Genomic DNA, 16,961 nt, shown 5'->3' on the forward strand with positions numbered 1-16,961 from the left:
GCAAAGAAGATGGTACCATGTTTCTCCGAAAGATGGCTCATGAGCAGCTACATCGCAATAACCTAAATGTTTGTAAACTTACATTCATTAATAATTTAGGTGCAGTGATGGTATTTTATTTACAGCCAGCCCTCAAGGCTGTTATGCATTGTCTTCATCATAAATGAGGAAGATTTATTCTGTAAAAGTCGACAGATACTTACCATATTACATGTGTTACTTCCCAGAAGACAGCCATTTCCATAATCGTCGCCCCATAACCTCAAATCTCACCTATTTAAAATTAGTTGCCTGTACTAAAGTCGAAAGCAAAATGTTCCGTGCAGCAGAATAAAATATATACTCCTATAAATTTTAAGATACATTCCCCCCCCCCCCCCCCGTAGAAATATAGTTATTAAGAATAAGCCAAGTTTATATTCAGCCGTACGGTTTGCGAAAACGAACTCACCTCCTAGCCGAAGCTCTGCTGTGCCTTGGGCGACATCTTGTTCGTTTTTCACGAAACACTGGTACATGCCTTGATCGTCTCTCGTCACAGATGGCAGATGGAGCATTTCTCTCGTCATACCCGGCTGGACAGCCAGGCCGGATAGCGGCTGACCGTCTTTGAACCAGAGGACGGAGACTACGGGATGTCCCGCGGTGGTGCATGAGAAACGAGCCGGTTGTCCTAGAGCCGCGGTGTGGAGACCAGGCGAGACCCTCGCCGTCAGAGGCGACGTCACGAGAAGGTTTACCTCCATCCGCGAGCTACCAGCAGAATTGCTGGCAATGCAGATATAGCGTCCGGAATCGTGGGGCCTTGGTCGTGGTAAAACAAATAGACCTCCGCCCCCCGTCGTGTAACGTTGTTCATCCCCTGGTTCTGGGAGAGGCGAACCTCCAACCTCCCACCTCAACAGACCAACCACACAAAATCGCAAGTGATAATTACAGATCCTTCTTAAAGTTTCCACTTTAATCAAGAAAACACGTGAGAAGCTTTGCGAAATCCGCGCTAGGATTATGGATGGTGCCTTCGTACGTAATGAAACCAAATCCATAATCATGAGCTCGTGAATAGGATTATACGAAGGGCGTCTATCGGCAAGGGATTTCATTGTAACATTATATTAGTAATAGTATAATACGAGTAATATTTCACAGTAAAAGGATTATTAATTTTATTATTAATATTATAAAATATAACACGTTGGATGATATTACAATAGGTCTGACAGAAATACGAGGTAGCATTGTATAGTCTGGTGGAAGTTTACGTACGTTTCAGAGGTCCCTGCTGCTTCCATAATCAGATGACACTACAACCATGAAGGCAGTTATGTTCGTAAAATTTAAAATGGTAAACCTAACTTAAGTTTAGTCTCTGAGCTGTGTTGAACGTCGCAGAGAACGGAAGATAAATGTTATGATGTGGGCCGATGAGAGAATATATAAAAAAAAAGATGGAAACACAGTCGCTGACTGCGATGTACGTGCCGGTTAATTAACTATTGATCATACATTATACTCCCCTGTGGGGAGGACTTTTCCCGAGTCATCAAAATGTATACATTCCGGTGTGTAACGGAAAGGTTATACACATCAAAGCAAAATTCTATTGAAAAAAATTATGTAATACACCAGACAACAACAGAACAAAAACGTATTTTGTACGAACAGCATATAAATATCGAACTGATACACAGAGACGAGACATCGTAGTCACAATTCACGTAAAACGCGAGATTACAACGCAGATCTCGCAAAATACGGAGATAACGTTATGAAGTCTTCGTGGGCTATCACAACCCTGAAGATGAGAGCAGAGATGGTCTCTGAAACGTCGGTGGTTTTAAAATAACCGACACGGCTGACAGCCGAGTCTTTTTAATTTTTATAAGGAGCAATGTTAAGTTAAACAAAAATTAATTACGCGTCATAATTCATCACCCATAAATTCTTCCTTCTTGAACTAAGACTATTGGGGGTTGTAAAGAACGGCATGTCTATTAAAAGAGCTATAACAGCATAAAACAGTTGGAGTACTGTTTAATTATCTGAAGAAATTAGTAATCCGAACAACGTTTCAGATAATCGATTACACGATACATTAATTATCAAATTGTTTATAATTATCCAAACAATCTGAAATTATAAACTAGATACTTTCCAAGTTAATTGAATTCGATGAAGCATTACATTTCAAACAAATAAACGAAATTTCTGGATATCCATCATCTAGATTTTTAGATTGTGGCCAATGGTGTAGGATCTTAAGGCGGAGACAAATATCAGTCTCCGAAACGTCGTGTTTCTTTTAACGAAAGTTGTACCTGTAATCTGGAGGAGGGTGACCTCTGGCGATGCACGGAAGAACTACAAGCTCATCGCGGCGAACTTCGATGCTGATGGAGCGGTCGGTAAACTGTGGCGGAGTGACCGCCCTGGCTTCCGTCACCGTGATCCTGGCGACGCCTGTGCTGGGCCTCGTCTCCCCCGTCAACCGGTGAGTAACTCGACATTGGTAACTGGAGAAGCTGTCGGCGCTGGCAGCGTTCAACACAACGAGCTCGCCAGAGGGCAGCATATGAAACTTGCCGTCTGTGGACGCCAACGCAGAGACATCTCTTAATTTTAAAAGAAACTTCTAGGGATATCGACCTTGACAGCTAACACAGCTGATAGCCAAAGACAACATAGGTTTCCAGGTTGTCACAAATCGTGAGGAGTGAATTTGTCAAAACTCTATCAAATCCCAAGGTTGTTCGAGGTTTAATTTTTTTTGAAAATGAGTATATAAACATCGCATTTCATCTTTCATTATGCGCAATCACTATAAATGTTGGACAGTGCATTACGTCAACAGCCAGAACGCAAGCATGTAGAGTGTTAGCAGTCGAGGTCTGGCTAACAGACGAGGAATGTAAGCCTGAATGAGGCGGCTAACATGATCCACGATGGTTAAATAAATTTTGAAAGAAGCCTAATACAGCGCAAAAATCCTATTAATTAAACCTGATATAAAAAATAATATTTCATGTGCTTCGTACATTAAAAAGCAATGCATTCATTACGTAAGGTACGTCAGAGTTTATTTTCATGGCGTGCAAGCAATCTGTCATTTTTCAGCTGATTTTATTGGTGTTTTGTCCTTTCAATACGAAGCGAGCGGGACTCATAGTACATAATAGGAGACTCACGTCACTGAAAATGTTCTGTTTAGTACAGATGAATGGAGCATGATAGGACCCGACAGAAAAATCCTACATACAATAAACCTTTGTCCACCGAAGCACTACAAGTTATAAAAGAAGCTTCCTCCTCGTTTATGAAGCTTATGGTTTACCCTCAGGACATTGGTCTATTGGCCTACGCATCGCTTCCGTCTTTCGTATTTTTCTAGAACATGGCCGCTTTGCGCAAGACGTAAACAACTGATCGACACACAAAATAAGGCGTTGACAGACAGGGTGTCGAGGAGGATATTTGGGCCTAGGACACAATACGATGGTGTCTGGAGAAAACCACGACATGACGAGCTTAATACTCTGTACTCCTCCCCTAATATTGTCAGGGTGATTAAGTCGAGAAGAATGAGATGGGCTGGGCGTGTAGCGCACATGGATGGGGCAAGAGGTGTGCACCTGAGGGGAAGAGACCTCTGGGGAGACCTAGACGTAGATGGGAGGATAATTTCAGGCGGGATCTATGGGAGACAGGAGTTGAAGGAGACTGGATTTTGTTGACCCAGGACAGGGTCCGGTGGAGGGCTTTGGTTAATTCGGTGATGAACCTTCGGGTTTCATAAGCCATCTAGTTGGTTGGGTCCGCTATTTGGGAAGCCTGAGGGGGAAGAGTCCTCTGGGGAGACCTAGACGTAGATGGGAGGATAATCTCAGGCTGGATCTATGGGAGATAGGAGTTGAAGTAGACTGGATTTTGTTGTGGAGGGCTTTGGTTAGTTCGGTGATGAACCTTCGAGTTCGGTAAAGCCATCTAGTTAGTTAGTGTTTTTATGAACTTACGGACAAAGTAAAATATCCGATGACATGTATCAGTCAATATCCTAAACGTTTGATGCTTCTCCGATATGGAAATTCACTCGGTACTGATAACACGACTCTAGTATTGGACGCGTGGGAGTAGATAAAAAAGAGTTTTAAAACGCGTAGGACATCGGTTTTAAAACACGTAATAATCTGATGCTGACAGTGTTAATTCCACGTGCTGTGCGTTTCACTGTTATTTTCGATACAAATAAATGTACGGTTTTTTCCCCCATCCTTCCGCATGTGTCGCTTATAATTGCTTGGTTGTTAATTTTATTTCCCCAAAAATATTAATATTAACTCCAAATACAGATAAAGATATTTACAGAGGTAAAATTAATAATAAATTAAATATGGCGCGGTATGTACACGAATTACATATAGGCCTATTATAATTTAGAAGCCGAATTTTATGAGAATCCTCTCTGTATATATTAAGTATTAAAACCAAATGTATTTAAATCAGTACGTATTTTTCCCAGAATTCAATAGAGCGCACGTGATAAGAGAAATATTAGATTCGACGCGGTCTCATCTCTGAGTTGGCGTTTAAAGCTTAAAGTTACAGCTTAATTAAAACTTATTGATGTTGTTGCTGTTATGGACTTTAACGTCATTTATAATCTCAGGTAGAAACCAATGTTTCAGAGAAAGGTTACCACTGTCTCTGTCGTCAGGGGAAGAAGAATATTTTCTCAGAAAAGTTGGTTTCTACAAAATGTTAGATTCTGCCTACGAGTCCACACGACTCACAGCCCAAGACATCATCATCATCATCGTCTTCGCAGCTGTGACGTCACGGAGTAAAAGTTCGCGTTTGCAATTTGTCAGCAAACAGAAACATTCTAACTCAAGAAAATTGCTGCTAACGTTAATTGTCTATCTCGAAGGCTCACAAAGGATCCTGTACATTACGGAGACGTGTAGAAACGGCAGCCATTTTGTGAGCTTCGTTAATTCGTGTTATCATATTTATTCAGTGTTCTGTCTGACGACAGGTCCATATGAACAGGATCCTTCCATCCTTTTCTCCGACTGGGACCTGTTCATATACGTTCTTGGCAGATGATCCAGAAGTGGTTTGCCATTGCCTTCTTCTGTGTGTGAATAGAGTAATTGTTGGGATGCCACGGAGGAAAACTCCGTGTTGCCTAGACCACGGCCTTGCCCAACACAAGTTATAAATTCGGGCACCGCCCGGAATCGAACCCGAGACCCCCCAGGATTACAAGGCCAGCGTTCTAACCGCTAGACCACCGTGGATCTACTAATTCGTGTAACGAATGAAAATAATATTTGTTAAACCGTGAATGGGCGACAGTATCTTAGACAAATAATGTCACAATGACGAGGAAATCTTTAAGTAACGTCATTCGAGTTAAAACCTGGCACAGAAACTGGGTCCATGTTCGGTGGTTCTGGGTGTGGTGTGGCCGGGCGGGAAGGACATCGGGTCTGGGTTTCAGCGTCACACAAAGGCGAGCGACCGATGCGGTGGCCCCCCCCCCCCCGGGGGCGTGGGGCGGGGGGAGGAAGAGCCCGTGCATGCTAATTAGGTTAAAAGCCGATTTTGAACTCGGAGAACCCGGGCGGAGTAGAAATCTAGCAGCGACCGATGGTTCCAGAGAGACGCAGTCTGCAAACACATTTGATAGCCCGTAGTTATGTTCCACCCGACAAGAGAACGTGGCTTCTTCGTCGTGTAAGCACTGCCAGGCATCGAAGTGCCAATAAAAGACCTCAAGTGGCCTGATCTGTTATATACAGGGTGTCGCAAATATACAAAAATATATTCGCCTTCGACAAGGTTTGTAATACCTTCGAGAGGTTATGGTATTATTATAAATGTAACATTTTATTTGAATATTATTAACTGTGTGTGACTTAAAATTTTAATTTAACAACCATAAAATATGTTTTAAAGTCACTACGTTTCAAAGAACGGCTTCATCCTTATCTTCGGACCAGTCTGGAAACGTTGGACAGAGATAAACCGATGAAATCTAAATCACAGAGAACAGAGAGACGAAGAGATGAGCACAGGTGAATGAAGACCGCTCAGAACTTGCAGAGCAGCGAAGCTTCCAATGCTCAACTGGTAACATAGAACTCCTCCGAAAGAGGGACTGTGACCTTGAAGTATAAAATTTGTAAATTCTCTTACTACATTCCTCAGTACCTTTGTCCGCGATTTCTTGAAACGTATAGAAACTGTGACTGCTAGACTATTTCATTACAAAAATTGTCTTTCTCCGCGAGACATATAAATAATAATATATTTGTTTAAATCTTGTCAGTCTAAATCACAATAAAATTCCTATTAAATATTAAAATATTACTATAATTAACATTTAAATATTTAAAATATATTAAATGATGTTCTCTATCGAAATGTTCGATTTTCATCGAACATTTCGATAGAGAACATCATTTAATATATTTTAAATATTTAAATGTTAATTATAGTAATATTTTAATATTTAATAGGAATTTTATTGTGATTTAGACTGACAAGATTTAAACAAATATATATTTATCACAATATGACGCAACATTATCATCTCATAAATAATAATATTGCAACATTATTCAACGTTAAAACGACGAACCATTAATCTGCAAGTTCGTTCGCCCCCTTTCCAAAGAATTGCTCTAGGGCAGTTTTAAACTTTGTACGTTTGACAACAAAAGAAGTTTGAGGAAGCTGTTACATATTGAATAACAAACGAATCAGTGACAAGATCAAACACCTTTTTTCGAATGGGCCTGAAAACTTTATAATATTATTAAAAGTGATATTAAACGTATTTCGCTGTTACCGAGGAACGGTAAGCCGATAAGACATTGACACAGTATTAAGGCGTCATAAGAAATTCCTGTCACACATTTGAACACCATAAAACACTCTGCAAGCAACAGACGGCTTGTTTGTGAAGTTAGACGTTTATCAGGCTCAGGCCCTCAGATTCAACTACTCTCTAAAAAAGATGCTAAAAGTATGGCGAAACCTTCAAATAAGAACTTGTATACGCTCAGTTGTCTCTGAAAACGAACCAAATTAATCATAATCTCATCACAAAATTAGGTAGTCTTATTTATTATTATTATTATTTAGTGTTCTGTGTGACGACAGGTCCATATGAACAGGATCCTTCCATCCTTTTCTCGGACTGGGACCTGTTCATATACGTTCTTGGCAGATGATCCAGAAGTGGTTTGCCATTGCCTTCTTCTGTGTGTGAATGGAGTAATTGTTGGGATGCCACGGAGGAAAACTCCGTGTTGCCTAGACCACGGCCTTGCCCAACACAAGTTATAAATTCGGGCACCGCCGGGAATCGAACCCGAGACCCCCAGGATTACAAGGCCAGCGTTCTAACCGCTAGACCACCTCATCTTATTATTATTTAGTGTTCCGTCTGACGACAGGTCCATATGAACAGGATCCTTCCATCCTTTTCTCGGACTGGGACCTGTTCATATACGTTCTTGGCAGATGATCCAGAAGTGGTTTGCCATTGCCTTCTTCTGTGTGAGTGTGAATAAAGTAATTGTTGGGATGCCACGGAGGAAAACTCCGTGTTGCCTAGACCACGGCCTTGCCCAACACAAGTTAAAAATTCGTGCACCGCCGGGAATCGAACCCGAGACCCCAGGATTTCAAGGCCAGCGTGTAGTCTTATAATACTTAAAAAATTTGTTTTTCTGTCTTTTACAAAATTGGGACCACAAAATATATCAAAAATTTCAGACTGATTTTCAACAAAACAATTTTTCTCCACAATCAAAACTGTTCCTACAGTTCACTACTGAAAATAAATCACAGGCATTGTAGTCGGGGCGAATCAGTGCGTTTCAGTAGCGTTAAAAACAAACGTGGATCACAGGGACAGATAGCAGGCAAGTGAGCATATAATCTTTATACCAAAAACATTATTTACCATCGACATTATTTTGTAGCTCGATGTTTTTTGTTTACATAGTATACGGGTTTGCATTCCTTCTACCTACAAGTTAGTGACGTAGGTAAAGTGTCCAGTTTGGTCCAGGGTGCATTACGACAGTGATGCCAACCTAACCTATAGAAATATTCGAAATGATGTACGAACGAAAAATAAGCATACAAGATTTTTGAAAGACCCCCCCCAAAGAAACACAAATGTAGAATACGGAAATAAAGTTACAATAGCATTTACCCGGAATCACTAATAACGAAAGTATCGATTTGTAGTTTCTGATCGTTATTAAATTCGATTACTGTGTATATTAATTAATTGGATCCCACTTCAGGGAGTCTTGATGCGTCAACGTGACACCCATAACTGCTCGTCGCTTTCGTAATGACGTACTCATGTTATAAGCGACAAACATCATCACATTACCTAATTACACGGTACACTGTAGTCACAGCGCAAAGTCTATTCACGTTTCAAGACCAAGCTGGAAATTAGACAATAATTAGAATTCACGACCTGGACTAGACACACTTCACATTTGTCTATGAATATCACATATCACTTAATAGGTGATCTAATTAATTGGACGCTCCATATTAATAACATCCTGAACTGAACTAATCTTACTTATCCTCTCGTAAGCTAACCTAACCTAACCTAAATTAACCTAACCTAACCTAACAACTTTTTGTAACTTAACCTAACCTAACTTATCTCTCCTGACGTAACATAACTTATCCTGCACTGACTTAAACTTACTTATCCTGTCCTAAACAAAATAAACCTAACCTAACCTAACCTAAATTAACCTGACCTAACCTAACAACTTTCTGTAACCTAACCTAACATAACCTAACCTAACATAACCTAACCTAACCTAACCTTACCCAACCTAACCTAACCTTACCCAACCTAACCTAACCTAACCTAACCTAACATGTCTGACATGACACTCAGATCGCCAAGAAACCTCAAAGCAAAACTTAACCATTGCGAAAAATAAGTCTGTTAACGCTGTTTTAGTAAATAACATCTGTTTACATAGAAAATTACATGAAATACAAAAAAGTACAGATAAGTTTATTATCAAGCAGGTGGAACGAATATGTACCACTAGGTTTTTAAAGGTTATCAGAATGTTTTATTGCGATAACCTTTAACCTCAGGCCACCATAAAATTCGTGACAGAAGCTCAGGCAACGGGGGGGGGGGGGGGGGGCAACATTAGCTGTGTTAGCACACGTCCGTCACTGCACATATTATCGTTTGGTACACGGAATTCTGCCTTCGCAATAGCAGAGTTAATTAACACAATGATATATGCCACATCTAGATTAGAGTAATGCAAACCATGCATGCACACTGATTTGATAGCACTTTACGACTTCATATTGTTTCATTAATGAATATTCCTCTCTGCATTCCTCAAATGATATAACAACGCAGTATCGATTACAAGATTTTTATAATTTCTCTGATACGGTTGAATGATTATAAAATTAGTAGCAAAAAAAAAACATATACATAACCGCGTGTTTATTTGCTTGTGGATTATTTAACAACGCTGTTAGTATGAATAATAAATTATAAAAATACGAAACACAGTTTTATTGGCCTGGAGGAACTCATGGTCACAACTGTACGTCGAGAATAAAAAAATATCTGTACTTTGCCTTAAACAATTGAATTAAAAATAAAAGGAACGTGATTTTGAGGCCACTGGTGAAGTGTCACTTGTTCAAAATTTGAGGCCGGAATTATTAAAATTTGTTATTTACGTATATACACCGTACATAATCCATTATACACGATCAAAACACGACACACGCGTAAAACAAAAATTACGTAATTAATATCACGATAAAACTTTTTTCAAAGTGTTAACCGGGCTAACACGGCTAACATGAACGCTACACTCCTGGTAGAGGCTGAATAACATTTTTGGATTATGAAAAATCACTTGGCAATATTCTGAGACCAATTTAATTTTGACTTAATGAGAGACACAAGACAACTTAGAATTACATTAACTTCAAAATCGTGGATTGGGCCAAAGATGCCTATTATCACTAATCTGGTTTAATATATACCGTATTTGAATAAAACACGACGTAAATTGGAAATTGGGGGGGGGGGGGGGAGAATGAGGGATACAAGAATCGAGAACACTTGTCTTTACTGAAGACCAAGTTAAATGCAAAGTTCGGATGATTCATTATAGATATCAGTTTCAAGTATGAGATGAAAATTTTAGAAGGAAAATGAAATTCAAGAGATTATAACAAGTAGCGATGAATAATAAAATCAATTAATAAAATAATTCAATACTTTACGTCGAATGATGAATACCATACAACGGAAGGGGGGAGAACACAAGATGAAATGTTTAAACATTTAAAAGTTACACAACTCTCTTCAACACAATTTCCAAAACTGTCTCAGAATTCAAGAAAAAACATTTCATAAAAAAACACTCTTGCTTTACAGAATTATAAAGCCGAGGTGAAATTCTATACTGTTCAAGTATCCTTGAGACCCCTGAAAAACAGACCTCATCAAGGCCATGAGATACTGAGATGGTACATTTCTCGACGAGAAATTAGAACAAAGTGGGATTTGACGTTCTGAAGGCGGTGAGTCCGAAGATGGCTGTCTTCTGATAGAAGTTTACGGACGCTTCAGAGGTCCTTGTTGCCTCCATCATCAGGGTGATCACGAATATATCAGTCCATTATAAAATACTTTAACACGTCTTAAATTAAGGACGTATGCTTCTGGTGGAATCGCATATGAAAAATAAACTTTTAGCAATTACCGTCAGATGGCTTGGGGCAAGACATAATGAGATGTTTTCTGTGACATGTTGCAAAGGGGCAGAGATGTTACCTGGTTGAAGGAAACCGCGGTGATGAGTTCAATCGAACCAGGATTAAACGCAACCCGCAAATCGGCACGAGTGAAATTAAAGAAGTTATATCTCGTGTTATTGATTAAAGTTTTGGCCGAACTTATAAACCTTTGGCAGAATAAAATTAGATTTGTGTCGAAGTTATGAATAAATGCGACTACGAATGGATTACCAGAAACTTTTTACGTACTTATGAGCCCGGTCTGCCCGCAAAATCACGGCCAGGAAGAGACTTAAACGGACAGCGTGTTTAAAGAGGCGAATTGCAAAAATTTCGGTGCCCTAAAACCGCGTATTCTGTTCAAAATTAAAATAAAACAGAAAAAGAAATTGGAAGATTCTGGTTTCGGTTCAAATTTGTACCTCGATACGGAATGTCCCTTACTTAAAAACAACTTCACATATCCTAAATTTAGAACCATCAACCAGCTTTTTTCATGTACGTTATACCATAAATGAGCCTTCTGAATAAAATGCCTTTTCTGGAATATATCAAAGCTTTCGAAACGACGTAGTCTGAAATAGAAAATTCTCACAAAATACTTAAGTAGCTAACGGAGTGGCGAGTTTTGGGACATTCTCCTTTGAACAACGAAGTGTGACCTGTCTTAAGGGACCATTTGCATTAGACCATACAGACCACCTCCCCCGGGGGGGGGGGGGGGTGTCCGGTTTACGAGAATGCAACGCTAACAGAGGACGACACTTCTGCCAAGTGAATCCATCCCCACATTAATTTTATTTTCCACGAAATTCCCCAAATCAGCAACAACTCACTGTCCTGGATGATTTGTCTTGGACTCTGAATTCAGTTCAGATTAAAAAGTCATTTACACAGCTTCAAGTTTCGTAAAGACACTAGAAGAGCCTTCATAAATCAATTTAGACATAAACTGACTTTGACAGAGGTAAGGTCACACCACAAAATGATTTCAGAATCTTCCTCAGAGGTTTCTTTCCGACTCAATCCGCGCGAGAGACAACGTCGTAAGAACTCAGCTGTAAATGTCGAAGGGAACACAAAACACGGGTGACGAGTTTTTATAGTTTATAGCAAACAGGATAGCAATAACAAGGTGTGGTGGATCAAGCCACGGTTCTTATGTATCACGTGACAGGATCCCGTGTCATCCAAATGTATTTATTACATTTAGTGTTCTGTCTGAGGACAGGTCCATATGAACAGGATCCTTCCATCCTTTTCTCTTCTCGGACTGGGACCTGTTCATATACGTTCTTGGCAGATGATCCAGAAGTGGTTTGCCATTGCCTTCTTCTGTGTGTGAATGGAGTAATTGTTGGGATGCCACGGAGGAAAACTCCGTGTTGCCTAGACCACGGCCTTGCCCAACACAAGTTATAAATTCGGGCACCGCCGGGAATCGAACCCGAGACCCCCAGGATTACAAGGCCAGCGTTCTAACCGCTAGACCACCTCATCTTATTATTATTTAGTGTTCTGTCTCACGACAGGTCCATATGAACAGGATCCTTCCATCCTTTTCTCGGACTGGGACCTGTTCATATACGTTCTTGGCAGATGATCCAGAAGTGGTTTGCCATTGCCTTCTTCTGTGTGTGAATGGAGTAATTGTTGGGATGCCACGGAGGAAAACTCCGTGTTGCCTAGACCACGGCCTTGCCCAACACAAGTTATAAATTCGGGCACCGCCGGGATTCGAACCCGAGACCCCAGGATTACAAGGCCACCGTGGCGGTTCATCCAAATGTATAAAAAGAAATTCATAGTTTCAAAATTAATTACGAATCTGACCAGCACAGAAGATTAATCAGTGAGTTGTGAAGAACATTTACGAAGTTTGACCTATTTTCAGCTGGTATCCCGTAAGAAGACTCCACCACACGAATAAAGAAAAAAATGTTTTGAAGTGACGACTGAAAAATGCTACAAAGGACAGAATTTTCTGTCTGTCTTCCTTTTATTGCAAACTAGGAAATAAATTGGCATATTACGTAAAAAAAAAGTTTGAATTTGATAAAACTTGACAACCACAATAATAAAAGTTACATAAACTTTATAACGCCATAAATCGGAAAATGTTTCGAATCTGAAATATGAATTAAATTTCCTTACGCCAAATGATTCCGCAAACATTCTATTTTTCCGCTGTACTATAGCTCTGAATTACGCGGTATATTTCTAAAATTTCGCTTTCAAAATCGTATGCTCAACCAGTTACAGATATCACAACAAAATATTCCGATCATTTTACACGAATTTATATCCGCACTTTCGTAAAAAAAATGTGATATTATAAACGCATGTCGTCACTCGAAATCTCTAGACCGTGAATCGCTTAAATAACTTTGTTCTTGCATTAAAACTTAACAACGTAAATATGTAAACACGCAATGGAGTGGATCACGTGCTTTCGGATGTCTGCTACGATTAATATGAAACACCAAATCAGGCAGAGGATAGAATTATTTTTTCTGACTATGAAAAATATTTACTGACTACAAAAATCTCGAGACAACACTTGCAGAGAAATATAAATATGGCGATTTATATATATATATAATATAATATACTGTACTGACGATATTATATCGTTATATTTTGAAACTGGCACTAAATTGTGGCTCCCTCTAGCAGAATTATACAGAACATAGCGTCTTTCTACTGTACACTACCCTCGTCTATGTTAAGCTTCAGGCAAAGACTGTCATTTTGGCTGCACAACTTAACACGACTACCCTCGAATATCGATAGAACTTCTTGTCAGATAAATTTAACTGGTGATGAAGTTGATTACAATATCTTTTCACTTTCCGGGAGGCTACTCAGAGAATTATTTTCCTCCCTAATTTTGTTGGAAAGAAAGAACTTAATCAGACCTTGGTACAGATGTACCAAGAGTGGACGTTATACCAAAGAGATAATGTAATTCTGTTCTTTGTCAGGTACTAAGTTCTTAAGACACAGTGAGATAAATTTGGAGATAGTACAAAAAATATATGAACAATTTTCACGCCATTAAACAATTCGATTCAATCTAAAATATTCGAAACACAGCTAACGAGAAGGGGGGGGGGGGGAACAGAAGTTATTACCTGCATCACACGACGTTTTCCGTGTACTGCAGAACGATATTATCCAAAAACTCTGTTTAAACTGAAGTTACATTTAATTACGTATCTTTCGATTTAGACCAGTGGAATTCAAACTCTTTTGTTCGCGTACCCCCAGATATAATTTATCTTCAACTTTGTACCCCCAAATTTGTTGGTGTATAATTCAAGTTATACATAGTATATAATCTATACATCTAAAATAAATTAAATAAATTACATTACTGATTATTCAGTGTTTATCATAAAATAATATATATTTTTTTTAAATTTCACGTACCCCCTAAGATGTCTTCGCGTACCCCCGGGGGTACACGTACCCCAGGTTGAATACCACTGATTTAGACTATCCATAACTGAGGTAACACATATACTAAAACCATTTCGGTATGCCCGAACGGTGACTAATTATTTCAAGTGTCTCTTTACGTTCTTCATAATTGCTTCTAAAAGCTGCCTAGTGGCGACGTGCATATAGTAATTTGTACACAATCTCATTGTCCTCGATTCGATCGTCCTAAAAAAAATAGGAGATGTACAGTAAAAAGTGAAATTTTGTCAACTATCCTGCTGCCTTCATCCTCATGGGGCCCATCAGAACCTTCATTTTACCTACCTACATTTATTCCTTGTTCTTAAAAAATATATAATAAATTCCTACGGCAAAGTCTACACAGTTTATGAAAAAATTTAATAATTCAAGACTGAAATGTAGTGAATGTATTCGTACGCGCGTTTTTTTTTGAATATAACCTCTTTAAATAATCTAAGCTAAAACCTGTATAAAAAGAAGGTACATTTCGCCGTGTTCCCTTGCACAAAGCAGACTGCTGATTAATTTACAACGCCACCTGGCTTCACCGTTGTCTGACGTTAGATAAGGCGCGAGTTAATTCAAACCAGGTTGACATATGACAGTCAATATGAAAGTTCCTAATGAAAAATTACCAACAAAAATGTCCAGATAAGAGGACTGAAGTGTGAGAGAGGGGAGAAAATATTGAATGCTCACGTGACAAGCTGTTGCCTGAGTGAAGGAGTGCGTACGCTGGCTTAAAAACACATTAGAGAAGAAATAACGAGTTCTTGATTTTTGGCACACGATAGAAGGGAGACGAGACCAAAGTTACTTATTTTAGCGAGGATATTACGCCAACAAAGGACATTCTCTCAAAAGAATTGTCTTGGATTCGAGTCCCCAAGAACACGATTTCATAAACTCGAAAACTAAGCACGACAGACGAAAATACGTAAATAACACAATTATTTATTTTAGGGGAGGAGATTACAAGTACACGGGTCAAGCTGTCCTAGGTTCGAGTCTTGGTAAAGATATATTTTTTCAGAAATACTAAATATATCAAATGATGACTCGAATGGTAAGCTTGCGAGAATTTAATGATCGACTACTAACGTAAACAAAAACTCGTCTAATTTACAAGCAACACTGCAGAATCTCAACTAATTGCACATAAATCTTCTCAGATCAAAATGTGGATTCATCAAACAAGGATTTTTATTACGTAGTACGTGATTGATTAAGTAATGGACTTAACAGAAAGAAATAAAGCCACTACCGAGTAAGGTTTTTTATAATTTCCACCCTTTTTCCAAAATGTACGAGGATATTACTAAAAACGATTAAATACTTTTTTGTGTAAAAACGAAGTGGTTTAACGTTTCTCGTGTTACTGACAGCAACGATATTTTAAATTAAAATAAGCCCTGCGAGGAGTTAGTTTTCTTTTTTTAATATATATATATATATATATGTATACATATATATATATATATCTAGAGTTGTCAGACTTCAAAACTTCAATAACGAAACGTTTCATCGAATTCGTCATGACCTTTTTACGCACGATCTCTCTAGAACAGTGGTATTCAACCTGGGGGTACGCGTACCCCCGGGGGTACGCGAAGACATTTTAGGGGGTACGTGAAATTTAATACATATATTATTTTATAATAAACGCTGAATAATCAGTAATGTAATTTATTTAATTTATTTTATATGTAGATTATATACTACGTATAACTTGAATTATACACCAACAACTTTTTGGGGGGAAAAAATTGAAGAGAAATTATATCTGGGGGTACGCGAAGACATCTTAGGGGGTACGTGAAATTTAAAAAAATATTATTTTATAATAAACACTGAATAATCAGTAATGTAATTTAATTAATTTATTTTATATGTAGATTATATACTACGTATAACTTGAATTATACACCAACAACTTTTTGGGGGGACAAAGTTGAAGAGAAATTATATCTGGAGGTACGCGAAGACATCTTAGGGGGTACGTGAAATTTAAAAAAATATTATTTTATAATAAACACTGAATAATCAGTAATGTAATTTAATTAATTTATTTTATATGTAGATTATATACTACGTATAACTTGAATTATACACCAACAACTTTTTGGGGGGACAAAGTTGAAGAGAAATTATATCTGGGAGTACGCGAACAAAAAAGGTTGAATACCACTGCTCTAGAAGACCATTACTTTTGAATCAAGGTGACGTAAAATTTTAATCCCGCCATATTATCTATTTTCGTGACGATCCTATTGGTCACATGTTGTTCGCACTTTACCTCATCCGACCATCCTCCCCACCTTACCCGCCGGTTAATACATGGGTCCCTGGTTCCTGTCTGTGTACTATACTGATCAATGCCCAATCCTTTTACACTTGTAATGGAGTTTCCATGTTTGGCTGACGGCGTGTGGGATTAGACCACGGCGTCTCTTAGCGTCGTGTCGTTTCGCGTCGCATTGTGCAGCGTCACAGGGGAGACGATGCTGTACACAGCCTCCAACAATCTCGTTATGAAGTTCAAGTCAATTAAACTGGCCGTGTATTACTAATAGAGGGAAAAATGTGTTTGGCACTGACATTTTCTAAAAGAAAAGAAAAAAAACCTCTCAGCTAGTCAAGAAATGTCCTGCTTTTAT

General features: G+C 38.7%; 1 protein-coding gene across 6 annotated transcripts in view; it reads right to left on the minus strand.

Moving 5' to 3' along the window:
* The window catches only part of LOC110839492 (cell adhesion molecule Dscam2-like), a 186,116-nt gene that overhangs the window by 19,227 nt on the left and 149,928 nt on the right, over positions 1–16,961 (minus strand). For all 6 annotated transcript variants that reach the window (XM_087354717.1, XM_022083712.2, XM_022083714.2 and 3 more), the window contains exons 6-7: positions 2,319–2,586; positions 452–897 (exon numbers count right to left, since the gene is read on the minus strand). In XM_087354717.1, the coding sequence (XP_087210843.1) occupies positions 452–897; positions 2,319–2,586 (714 nt within the window). The remainder of the gene's footprint in view (positions 1–451; positions 898–2,318; positions 2,587–16,961) is intronic.

This window comes from Zootermopsis nevadensis, unplaced genomic scaffold (assembly GCF_977971745.1).
Source record: "Zootermopsis nevadensis isolate Lab colony 2312 unplaced genomic scaffold, Znev_1.0 Znev_ptg000023l, whole genome shotgun sequence".
Taxonomy (NCBI): domain Eukaryota; kingdom Metazoa; phylum Arthropoda; class Insecta; order Blattodea; family Termopsidae; genus Zootermopsis; species Zootermopsis nevadensis.